The 12,418-nt window shown below is 40.4% G+C and overlaps 1 protein-coding gene across 1 annotated transcript; it reads left to right on the plus strand.

Annotated features, from left to right (window-relative positions):
* The first annotated feature begins 309 nt into the window (after window positions 1–309).
* ankrd34c (ankyrin repeat domain 34C) lies at window positions 310–3,435 on the plus strand. Its single transcript, XM_028450247.1, has 2 exons — window positions 310–629; window positions 1,480–3,435. The coding sequence occupies exon 2, from the start codon at window positions 1,529–1,531 to the stop codon at window positions 3,110–3,112; it is 1,584 nt and encodes a 527-aa protein (XP_028306048.1). The 5' UTR covers window positions 310–629; window positions 1,480–1,528; the 3' UTR covers window positions 3,113–3,435.
* Window positions 3,436–12,418: the final 8,983 nt, after the last annotated feature.

The raw sequence follows: 12,418 nt of genomic DNA on the forward strand, positions 1-12,418 counted from the left end.
ATGATGTGATAATGATCTATATAGAAGATGTCTTCCCTATGAAATACATATTTTTGGCGCACATGTCCAGTGTTATTTACTCTACATCACCATCACAAAGACAACAACATGAACAAAGTGAACAATTGCTTTCAAATTAAGATTTTTAATAGAGTGAAAAAATCCACCTGTGTGTGTGTGTGTGTGTGTGTGTGTGTGTGTGTGTGTGTGTGTGTGTGTGTGTGTGTGTGTGTGTGTGTGTGTGTGTGTGTGTGTGTGTGTGTGTGTGTGTCGGGTCCTGCAGAGGTTTACATCAGATTATTTTTGGTCCACTCTGACGTCAAAGAACATACACGTTTCATTCAACAGGCGAGAAAGAAAGTTGGAGCTATTTTTACCCTCGCAGCATCTCCAGGTTGTGATCCTTGAGTGCGCAGTGAAAGCAATACTCCCCATTGGACTGATGTAGTGTGCCTCCCTAACAAAAGCACCACGGCTCGTGCGCCATGGTGCCACAGAGGTTCGGCACAAGGACGCATTGATGGGAGCACGTAACCAAAAGAAACGGAGATCCCTGTGAGGAGCTGCCCCCAACTTTCAGCTTTCAATGGTTCCTTTGCCACATTATGGAAACAACCTTTTCACAAAAGGTAAGCGGATTACACATTTTCTTTATTGGGGTTGGATTCTTACAAATATGATTTCATTATTTCAACTTACAGCTCATTCCTTTCGCTTATAGAAAGGACATGTCCCTCTGATATTTCTCACAGTATCAGTAGTAGCTACTGCTCTGGCTATAGTTTCAAATTCACCAGCAACTTGACATAATGATAACGTGATTAAAAAGCGGTGTTGATCAGCTGTGACACAATCAGCGTCACTGTTTGTGCTGATGTGTGTCTGTAACTTATCCAAAATAAGGACCACAGACAGCGACCCTGCTGCGCACTGTGCGCCTGTCCTCCAACACCACCACCAGTCATAAAGTACTACACCCTCATGCAGAATTGTAGTCTATTTTTTTGCTTTTATGCTATGAAATATCAATCAAACTCGCGTTTTGCGCGCTCATGGGGGAATGAAAGAGGCTCTATGGAAATAACAGGAATGACGCACAAGCTACTGTGTTGGAGTAAATGTTACATTTCCCAGTATGGTGATACACCACCTGCGTGTCCACGTGCATAGTTCACTTGGACAAGACTATTTATATTTTATTTCTTTTATTTTTGATTTATTTATTTATCTGTGGGGAGGAGGGGGGGCATTTAGAAAAACAGAAAAAGTGTATGTTGTATAAACTACATTAATTTATTAATTAATATGTTATTTAAAGCAGAGAGCTGTAATAGATCTGATTATATCTTTATGTTGTCACATACTGCCACCTGCTGGCTGTGTTATTTTCACTAAACAGTAGAAGAAGAAGGAAAAAAAACTGTGTTGAAAATGGTATTTTGCTTTATAAGCTGACTTGCTTCCACTATTTGTTCAAAGGGCTCTGAGCTTTAAGTTCCAACCAAGACAGTCTGTGAGTCGCTGTGAAATGGCAGATATTCTGGAGCTGCGGACTGATGGAAACTCACTTCTAAAAGCAGTGTGGCTCAAACGCCTGAGACTCACCAGGCTCCTCTTGGAAGGAGGAGCATATATAAATGAGAGCAACGAGCGGGGAGAGACGCCGCTCATGGTGGCCTGCATGTCCACTCACACTGACCAGCAGAGTGTGAGCAAGTCCAAGCTGGTCAAGTATCTGCTGGATAACGAGGCGGATCCCAACATCCAGGACAAGTTAGGAAGAACAGCTCTGATGCACGCATGCATCCACAAGGCTGGGCATGAAGTGGTGGATCACCTGCTGAGCAACGGGGCCGATCCCAGTCTGGATGACAGAAGTGGAGCCTCAGCTCTGGTTTATGCTATTAATGCAGATGACAAGGAGACCCTCAAACTACTTTTGGATGCCTGCAAAGCCAAAGGCAAAGAGGTGATTATAATCACCACAGACAAGTCACCATGTGGCATGAAAACTACCAAACAGTATCTAAATGTCCCTCCATCTCCAGAGCTGGTGGAGAGGTCTTCCCCAACATACTGCACCTCTCCCTCTGATATAGAGGTTAGTGCGTGTCCCATCTCTGAACAAGAGCAAGAAAAAGTCTTCAGTTTCCAGACCAAGCTGAAAACCCCCAGCGTGGCATCCAAGCTCGCTAACGGGCCGACATCTCCGAGTCGCCGACCTGCCAATCCCAAACGTGCACGTCTGCCTCAACTCAAGCGGCTGCAATCAGAGCCCTGGGGCTTGATTGCTCCCTCAGTCCTAGCTGCGGCAGCTGCTGCTGCCGCTCATGAGGAGAGCAAAAAGTCCAGCTCTGATGAAGAGGTAGTAGTGGCAGGGGTAAATGGACTCACTCTGAATAAGAGGTCAGCTTTATCCCGTCAGAACAGCGTAGATGGGAAGGACAGTTTATTCCCTTTAGTAGGTGAACAGCCCTGCAAAATGACAGCTTCCTTATCAGTCCCTCCAACATCCAAAGCATCGTACAGTCAGCACCAACCACTGGCACGGCGCAGCACTGTGCCCACAGAGCAGGAAACCAGCAGCACCAGTGGTGTAGCCAGTCTCAGAGACACCATGTATCGAAGGCGTTTGGAAAATGATCACTATGACTCAGACTCACAGCTCTACTCAGACTCCGCCATGTTGGATTCCCCTAAGGTCCCCATGGAGCGACGGAAACTGAACACTTCTCCTTTGGCGTTGCTGACCAGTTCCAGAGAATCTCTGGACAGCAACACCAGCACGTCATCTCCCAGCACTGCACGCCGGCGTGCACCAGGCCTCCTGGAGAGGCGAGGCTCCGGCACACTGCTGCTTGACCACATTTCACACACCAGGCCTGGCCATCTGCCTCCCCTCAACTTCAACCCAAACCCTCCCATTCCAGATATTGGCGCAAGTAACAAGTGCTGCTCACCGCTGGCCACAGGTATTAGATCTATAGCTCCAGTAGCACCAAACACACCAAAGAGAGGTGGCCTGAAGTCCAAGAAGAAACTTATACGAAGGCACTCTATGCAAGTGGAGCAGATGAAACAGCTTTCAGATTTTGAGGAGCTTGCTCATTAGTTAGGGATAGCATTTATTCAGTGAGCATTAGGAAAGGGAAGGTTAGACCATCAGCCACCTTGGTGTGGAAGAACATGTAATTTGTCACATTTCTATGAATATGTATACAGAAGCTGAGCAATATATAGTTTTACTCCCTGTGTTTCACCCCACCTTGAGGATTATTGTTTCTGAGCTGTATATGTTTCAGTTTTGAATGTAAACGCCATGACATGGTACTTTTCCACTGATCTAGCTCAAACATAATGTAACATATAGGGAATATACAGGGTTCGTTGGTAGCCAGCAGGCCTCCTGTGTGCACTTTGTGCATATGTAATTAGCATTAGCGTTAATGGATTATCTCTGGAACAGAAAAATGTGATGCACTTGTCTGAGATGTAGCTTTGAGTAGGATGAACTTTGACTGTTTGTAGCAATTCTGTACAAAGTGCCTTTGACATAAAGAGATTTTTAAAAAGGAAGTGTGGGGTCTTTTTTCTTTGTATCATAAGCTCTATTCGCATGGGATTATTAGTTTTACCTGGGGACCACATGTAATAAATAAATGAGCCCCCAACGTCTGCTTTTTATGTGGCACATTCGCATGGGGTAACCGAAGCCTGAAATTTTGCTGAAAACATCTGAAAACATGAAACAGTGTGTGAGTTGATGTTAAAACCACTTTGCAGGCTTTTGACCACAGGTCGGTGCTGTGTTACTGCTAGCGCTAGCCAGCTTTATTAAATGAAAGGCTACAGACAGGAAAAAAGATTCTTACCGTACAGTGCAAAGCAGGATGTGATCTACCATTTGCTTCTGATATTGCTCCTTCTCTTCAACCTTCTCCTTTTGTTGTCGTACGTTACTGGCCGATAAGGTTTTGCTGGCCCAGGACCCAAAAGGTTTCCCAAACACTCCAATGCAGCCTTCATTCTTCGCCAAAAGTGAATAAACATGTGTCCCTCATAATTGATCTCAGTACGAGGTAAACTCAGACAGTGACACCGGATACAAAACAACACGTAATCACGCATCAGATCCTGCCCATTTCTATCCAAATCACAGAGATGCCTATTCACATTGAATTAGTATTATCACAGGACCTCGGAGTTCAGCAAAATATTGTAGGTAATTTGCCTGAGAAATTTTACTTTTCAAATTACTGTCATGGGCGATTCGCACAAGATTAACATCACAGACATTCTACGCAATTATTACAAATAGCATGTGGTCCCTAGGTAAAACTAATCCTGCGTAAATAGGGCTATAATCACATACTGTAGATGTAACAAACAACACATTAACTTCACATGATGAACTATGAAATATGGAAACAAGATTGACCAGAGAGCTTGAAAAAGGTGTTGCTATTTGCAACACTTCAAAGTTGCTAGGGAGAATGATTCATGTCATCCAAAAGTTGTTATAATTGCTACTGACGGCAGTGGGACCCTGAAAACACCGCCTTATTCACTGATTGAAAGTTGGGCCAAAACAATGGTAGATGTATATTTTCTGGCTTGCAGCGAAAACACAAAAATACGTCCGACATGTTTTGTTGGGCAGAGTGACGTCATATCATAAGAAACACCATCTTTACATTCTTCTACATGATTCACAGCTCTACAATGCAATATGGAAATCTTTTCCAAAATTCAAGTCACATGACCGTTTGTCATTGTTTGTGATAAAGTCAAAAACAATCTTGCAAGCAGCAATTTTATCATTCAACATTTGTTTGAGTAAATTCTCCCATATATATATATAAAGAGAGAGAGAGAGACAAGAAGTGAACACACATTGGTCAGTTTCTGGTAAATGACACTGCTCCAGTTTAACAAACACCTGTGAGTCAAGCTGGTTTTTTTTAAAAAGTAATTTGTGACATCTTCTGAGTAAGTATCTCGTGTGGATTTTTTGTGATCTTAATCACCCCTTTAGAGTGAAACCAAATACCAATCAATAATAAACTTGCAAGGCCAAAACATAAAACATGTATTGGGGTCATTATTGTGAACAAACAGATGCAAATTAACACCACTGATGGAAACCATGGGTGTCAAAATAATACTGAATCAGGTGGTGCATGAAAAAAAAAAAGTTTAAAACACAAAATGGAACAAATGTGAAGATTTGAAGGAGTGAGAGATCATACAGTAGCAGATAAGAAAGAATATTTAGAAACTATGGCTTGATGAATTACTGGTTATAATTCACATCAGTAATATCCATTGAAGACAGCGTCATCTAGTGGATAATATAACACATAGCATTTGTATTATAAAATAAAAAGAAACAAGTCATGAAACAGGAATGATTTCTTTCTGAAAATGAATGTTTGATTTTTACACGTTTAACAGAATTAATTGCAACTAGTCCATAGTTAATCACAAAACATATCAATTTATTAAAAAATGTAACAAACTAATACAATAGTTCCAAATATTGTGTCAAAGGTTACTTATCTCTACATCATTAATTTATTTTATTTTATTTTATTTCTTATTAATTTATTTTTAGAGAGAGTGTCAGTCAGTGACCTGCACATAGCTGAAAGTTGATATAAAATAAATAAATAAATAAATGGGGTGATTTTTTGTTGTTTAGCACATTATGAGTGTTTTCCAGTTATAAAGCTATTGTAACAATAAGCCCTACTGTTGTGGTATGTGGCATGTATATTCACCCACTGCTAAACAGAAGGTAGAGATAAATAGGTAACACTTTACTTAAAGTTTAATACATAAAGGCTGACATTACACTGTCATTATTATGACATGATACCTGTCATTAGCATGAATAAGGCTTCATGAAGGATGTCATTAAGTGTCGTTCCTTACCCTAACCCTAACGCTGAACTCTAACCCTCACCCTACCTAATCCTATAGATCCCACCACCTAACCCAAAAATGCCAAAATAGCTCCAAAGGTGTCAGTGAACGACACTTAATGACAGCCTTATGTATAAAACTTAAATATACTCTATTGTCATCATCGCTCTTTGCTAAATAATGCTGAGCGTGCCAAGGATACATTAAAAACAGTCTCAGAGACCTTTGTAGTGGGCCTTAGCGACAGTTTTACATTAAAAGAAACGGTATCAGGGAATCAGAGAGTAGTCCTGTGTTCTGTCTGCTGCCTCCTCAGCTGGAACCAATCAGCAGGATTAGCTATAACATGGATAACTTGTTTCTTTCTTTTAGCTTTTTGTTGAATTTAGGAGGGTGTAGAACTCGTTTTAGTTCACGGGTCAAACACAGACCAGTTAGATCTCAAATGACTGGCAGATAACAATAATGTGCAAGAGTAAATGAAAGTATTTAAGGCACAATATCCAAGCAATAAATGACAGATGTCAGTCCATGCAAGGTCAATTGGTTTTCTGACCAACTACTATTTGAGTTGAGGAATTTTGTGGATTATTTTGAGGAAAATAACTTTCAGCAATTTGCAATTAAAACATGGCTGCCATCATGCGATATGAGCACAGGAAAACTGTGAGCCCTGCAAAAAAAATGACAATGTTTTTCCTGTCATCTTTATTATATTTATTTATTTATTTTTTTTCATATTTCAGAACAGATCCTGCCTCTTTGTGGTGGTGTTTAACCCACTCCGCATGTATTCATGTTGTAGAATAGCTCGCTGGCCAATAGAAACAATGTATAAAGTCACATGACTGGCAAAAGCTTATGATTACATAACATTAAAACATATCTGATTAAAGGAACCTGGTTTTGTGGGATGACTTACTGGTGCTCGTCATTATTTTATCATCAACTTCCATGTGTGACGGCTGCTGTTGGTAGCTGTGGTCGTGGTTGGCATGGTGGGGAAGGGTTGTGTGGGATGTGATTCATGGGAGGGACTGTTGCTGACTAATCACAGGTGTAGCGCATTGTGATTAATCACACCAGCTATACATCTTGCAGGGGAGCTGTTGGACAGGAGATCAGACAGCCTGCAGGAAGCACGCTGGACACAACAGACATAGCAAGTGTTTGTGTTGCAAGTGGCAATAAAGCCTTTTAAAGTCACCCTCATTGCGTGCTGGAGTATATCAGAACCCTTCCGGACATCGAGTCACGTCACAGTAGTTCTAGATAATAAAACATGGAAAATATTTTTTTTACTGCCCTCACGAACCTGTGCAATTATTTTGTAATAGTGTCCAATCTATTGTTTGTCTTGCAACACAGGTGATAGTCAGTCACCTGGGCCTTAACAATGCAAAACAAAACGTGAACAGGCTTTTTACGATCTGAAACAACCACAGACTGAATAAAAACAGGAGCGGTAACAAAAAAAACTGCTGGTCAAAATCTGGAGACATACCAGCTGTGCGGCAAACTGGTCCAGGACCCTGGGCGTGAAAAGGGGTACAGTGGACTTTCATGATTTTTGGTCCTATCTCGTCTGACAGAATCTGCTCCATGTGCTCTCAACAAATAAATATAGAAACTTCTATATTGCTTCTATACCATAAAAAATTATATTTAAAAAAAAAAAAGCATTTAAGTGTACAACATGTAAGACGATGGATATTAAAATGAACGCAATTTGTGCATCCATCAGTGGGGGAGTGCTGATGAGTTCACTGTCAGAACATCCTGATGGATGAAGTCGTTTCCCAGTCTGGAAGAGCTGGCCCCTTGACTCTGACTGACAGTTGAAACTTGAAACTCAACAAACTTACCAGGACACACAGGAACACAGAAATCTATCTTTGTGGCCTCTACATGCTCTGCATATGTGAAACCAATCCTAGTGTGGCTAAAATGAATTCACAGCACCTTCTCCCAGATAACAGAAAACTAAACATGGGTGGGTTGGGTTTGTAGCAATGTTTGTGAGGATGGAGAGTAGGACACTAATGACGCTGCTAGTTATTCAGTATCCACTGCAGGGTCTTCTTCTTGTTGGCAGTGCAGCTGCTGTCCCTGACAGACATAGCATTTGGATGCTCTTGATAGTGTGCTGGTAGAAGGTTGTTATGATGGATGCCCATGATATTGCGCTTCTCAGTTTGTGGAGAAAGCAGAGTCGATGCTGATCAGCCCTCGTCAGTGATTGTGTTTACTGTGGGGAGCTGTTGATGGTCAGCAAGGCATGCTGTGCAGATTACCTGATCTTTCATCTTCTCAAGTTGAGCAAAATGTTGTGGTTGTTTTTGCACCAGCTGGCTAGAACGCTCTCCTTCCTGTAGTTGGTTTGATGGTTGTTACTGATAACACTTACTGTGGTGGAATCGTCCAAACTTCATTGGGGTCGTTGGTGCTAAACCTGACTGTACAGGCATTGGTCTCTTTCTTGGTCAGCCTGTTGTCTGGATACCATCCCCTGTCTAGCGGTCAAACTGAGCAGATAAATCAGACCTTGGAGACCTGCCTGGAGTGCCTGTGTCCTCTAGGCTGGCATCTTATAGCAGGTGAATTGGCTGAGTTGAGTATGCTAACAGTTTCCTAACAGTACATCTTGTCTCACTCTTTTCCAGTGTGCCTATGACTACCAGCCTCCTCTGTTCAAGAACCTGTAGAGCAGGGGCGTCAAACTCATTTTAGCTCGGGGGCCGCATGGAGGAAAATCTATTCCCATATAAACTGGACCGGTAAAATTAGGGCATAATAACTTTAAAAAATAATGACAACTTCAGATCTTTTTCTTTGTTTTACTTTTGTCCAAAATAGTACAAAAAAATTCTGAAAATAACCACATCAAGAAAAGTAATTTTGACAAAACACTTCAAGTTAGTTAAAAAAAAATGGTGCAATTTCAAAAACAGTGTTTGGAACTAAGACTTTATCTCAGTGTATTTACACAACCATCTATTCTCACATCCTATCTGGGACTGAACAAAATACAAAATAAAAAACAAATAAATAGAATAACTCTTGTAGCTATCAAATACCTCATTTGTCATTTTCACATATTAATCCTGTGCTAACTCAAGAAACCATACAAACTGAGGTAGAATCTATTCAAGACAGATGAGTTACTTCCTGCCTTGTAAGTTCCACCATTTATTGATAGAAAAATTAAAGCTGTGCAATGCATGAACAATATTAACAAACCAAACGTATGAACTGAAGCGACTGACACCATTACAGTAAATGCACATTGTTCACTTTCTTTAAATTTCCACAGAAGACAATCATTTTCACAGAACTATATTAGGGTGTTGCATTTTAAGTAGGGTTACCCAGTGCTTATTTTACTCCAGTAACCTTGCATTTTTTAGCTTTCACAAGTTCATCAATATCAGGCGTCACATCCTGAGTGGCAGCCAATTTCAGGATGTTATTTAAGTGCTTGTGTGTGAGTCTTGAGCTCAGCTTTTTTTTTTTTTTTTTAATTGATGCCCATTACAGAGAAAACTTGCTCACAAAGATATGTGGTTCCAAACATGCACGACATTTTTACAGCTGCAGCAGATTTGGCCTTCAAATCTGAGTCACACTGCAAGTCTAGTATTTCAAGTTGGATGCTTCATGTCTGCAGCATGTTGATCCACGCACATATCTTTCAAACAAGGAAAGTGAGCTGCATCACCACCTGCCAGTTGCTCCTCCCACAATGACAGCTTCAGTTTAAACACACATATGCTTTCATAATTCTGTGACAACTTTGTTGCACCCTCGTAGCATTTTGTTCAAGTTATTCAAGGGTTCTCTAACATCCAACATAAATGCAAGGTCCTGCATGAATTCTGTTGACTGAAGTTCTAACACTGGTTTTCCCTTTTTGTCCATGAACTGTTCAATTTCAATAAAAGAAACGCTTCAGCACAGCACCTCAGCTTACCCATCTTACCTCAGTGTGGTACAGCAGGCCATAGTTGTGCTCTCTCTCTCTCTCAGAAAGATGTCAAATTGGCGTTGATTCAGGCCTCTTGATCGGATGAAATTAACAGTTTGGACGACCACCTTCATGACATTATCCATCTTTAATGACTTGCAGCACAAAGCCTCCTGATGCAAAATGCAGTGAAAAGTCCAAAAATCACGTCCTCCATTTGCCGTCTGCACTTTAGCTCTGAACTTTGTCTCAACACCTGTCTTTGTTCCGCTCATTGAGGTTGCACCGTGTGTAGCCAGGCTGACAGCACGGGACCAGTTCACTTTGACACGGTCCAGTGCACCGACGAGTGCGGTGAAAATATCAGCTGCAGTTGTGGTATCCGCCATTGACACCAACTCCACAAACTCCTCGGTGACGATCAAAGTGTGGACAATTCCATTGATGAATATGGCCAGTTGAGTGCTTTCATCAGCTGCAACTGAAAATGCAATAAATGACTTGACTTTGTGCTTCAATTGGCTGTTCGAATCCACTGAAAGATCAGAAATCCTCTGTGCAAATGTGTTCCTCATAAGGCTGATGTTTGCAAAAAAAAAAAGCCTGGTGCTTTTCAGGACACACAATCTCCACAGCCTTCAACATGCAAGTTTTCACAAATTCACCATGGTTTTGAAGCCACTGCAATTTAATGAGTAATAAGGTAGCTGGCTTTCACTGCAGCATCACTGATGTCTCGACTCTGAGAAAATACAGAATGCTGTTTCTTCAGACTCGCCAACAACTCATTCACATTCTCTCTTCTCTGTTGTTCTTGAAACTTGTTGTATTTGTCGGCATGAAGAGTCTCATCATGGCAATGGAGGTTATATTATTTCAGCACTGCAACATGCAGTGAACACACAAAACAAACACTTCCGTGAAAGAATAGAATGACCATTTTTATTGAAATATTCTGCATCCACTTTTCTCTTTTTTGACAGCAACATTTTGGGGAAATGATGGTATCGTAGAAGACATAATAGCACAGGCCAAAAGAGAAGGTAGTTCCGCCTGCTTGGGACCAGCATTACTTACTTGTCCAGGTATGAACAGTTTGCCTGCTTAACAGAATTACTATTGCAACATCCAATGGACACATTTGGAACAGCAGTTTCTTTCATTGAAAAAATGCTGTTCATTTTTATATTCTGCTAAGCTAAATCAGATTAAACCTGTTCCAGTGGTTGGGAGCACTGTCGATTGCCTGGTGGGTCTGTCCTGCTATCTGCAGACTCCTTCTTGCGGTGTTTGGTGGGCGGCGGGGCCTGGGCTGTCGTCTTTGCACCATCTGGGGCTGTGCGGTCCTGCTGGATAGTGGCTGGGGTGGGGGCAAAATAACTTTTATTGAATACAAATCATTCTTATCCACGTATTTAGAAAGGGAGTTTCAATTTCACATTAGCAAATATATATCAATATGATCAACATATTTAGTAAGTAAATATGAATCATTTTCATCTGAATAATTAGTAAATAGAAACTGTATAAATTACATTAATATTTCCCCCACAACCCTGAAAACAGAAACAACTGGGTCAGAAAATGGATGGATGGATAGATGGACATTAAAAAAATGCTTTAGATACCTAGTAAATATTAATCAGTTTTCCCTGAAAAACTGATTTAAAATTACACAAAATTCACAAAATTATTCGTTTAGTATTAATATTCCAACCAATTTCATTATTTTGTACTGAACAGTTAGTTTTGCTGAAATTTACATAATAACATTAATAGTTTTTGATCCAAGTTTAATAATTAAAATCTATTCAATTATATTAAGTGTTACTTTGTTACAATGGTCAAACTTTTCTAAAAAGACTCTCGTTGGCCCTGCCAGGCTTAAACAAGAACTAACAGACCAGCATAAAACACAGTAGAAACCCAATTCAATACTTATATTTATTCATCCATATTCCACACAATATTCCAACAAAGGCATGAAAAGCCATTCTTTAAACTGTCCAGAAGGGGCCTCTTAGTCAGCTACATCAGGCCCAGGCTACTTTACAGCATTAGTCCACTAGATAGCGCAATAACAGCTTCATAAATAACTCTAGTCTTTGTTTTACAAAATCATACTATGAGTTGTTTAAATTGCTTCATGGTGTAATCCACGTGTCAAACTCAAGGCTCGGGGGCCAAATCTGTTCCTTCAGGGCAGTTTCTCAAACTGCATTACTTAACCAATAAAGGTAAAATTCTAGACCACCTTACTTGACAAATAACCAAAACCAATAGATCTGTTCACTACTCCAACAGCATATTACAAATTTTAAAAAAATATGTATTAGTCATTATATAATTTGTAAGTTTGTTAATAATATATACACGTCTCATAATGTTTTCATTTAGAAGGTTTCATAGGCTGTTTTGCACAATAAGGGCACAATATTGTTGTCAATATTTTTAATACATGAAACTGGACTTGGTCCAATTTTCTTAACCCTCCCATTATCCTTTGGGTAAATTTGACCCAATTCAATG

The sequence above is a fragment of the Gouania willdenowi genome, chromosome 6 (genome assembly GCF_900634775.1).
Source record: "Gouania willdenowi chromosome 6, fGouWil2.1, whole genome shotgun sequence".
Classification (NCBI taxonomy): domain Eukaryota; kingdom Metazoa; phylum Chordata; class Actinopteri; order Blenniiformes; family Gobiesocidae; genus Gouania; species Gouania willdenowi.

Coding starts and splice junctions, on each gene's coding strand:
- ankrd34c (XM_028450247.1), top strand. CDS start 1,529: ATGGCAGATATTCTGGAGCTGCGGACTGATGGAAACTCACTTCTAAAA.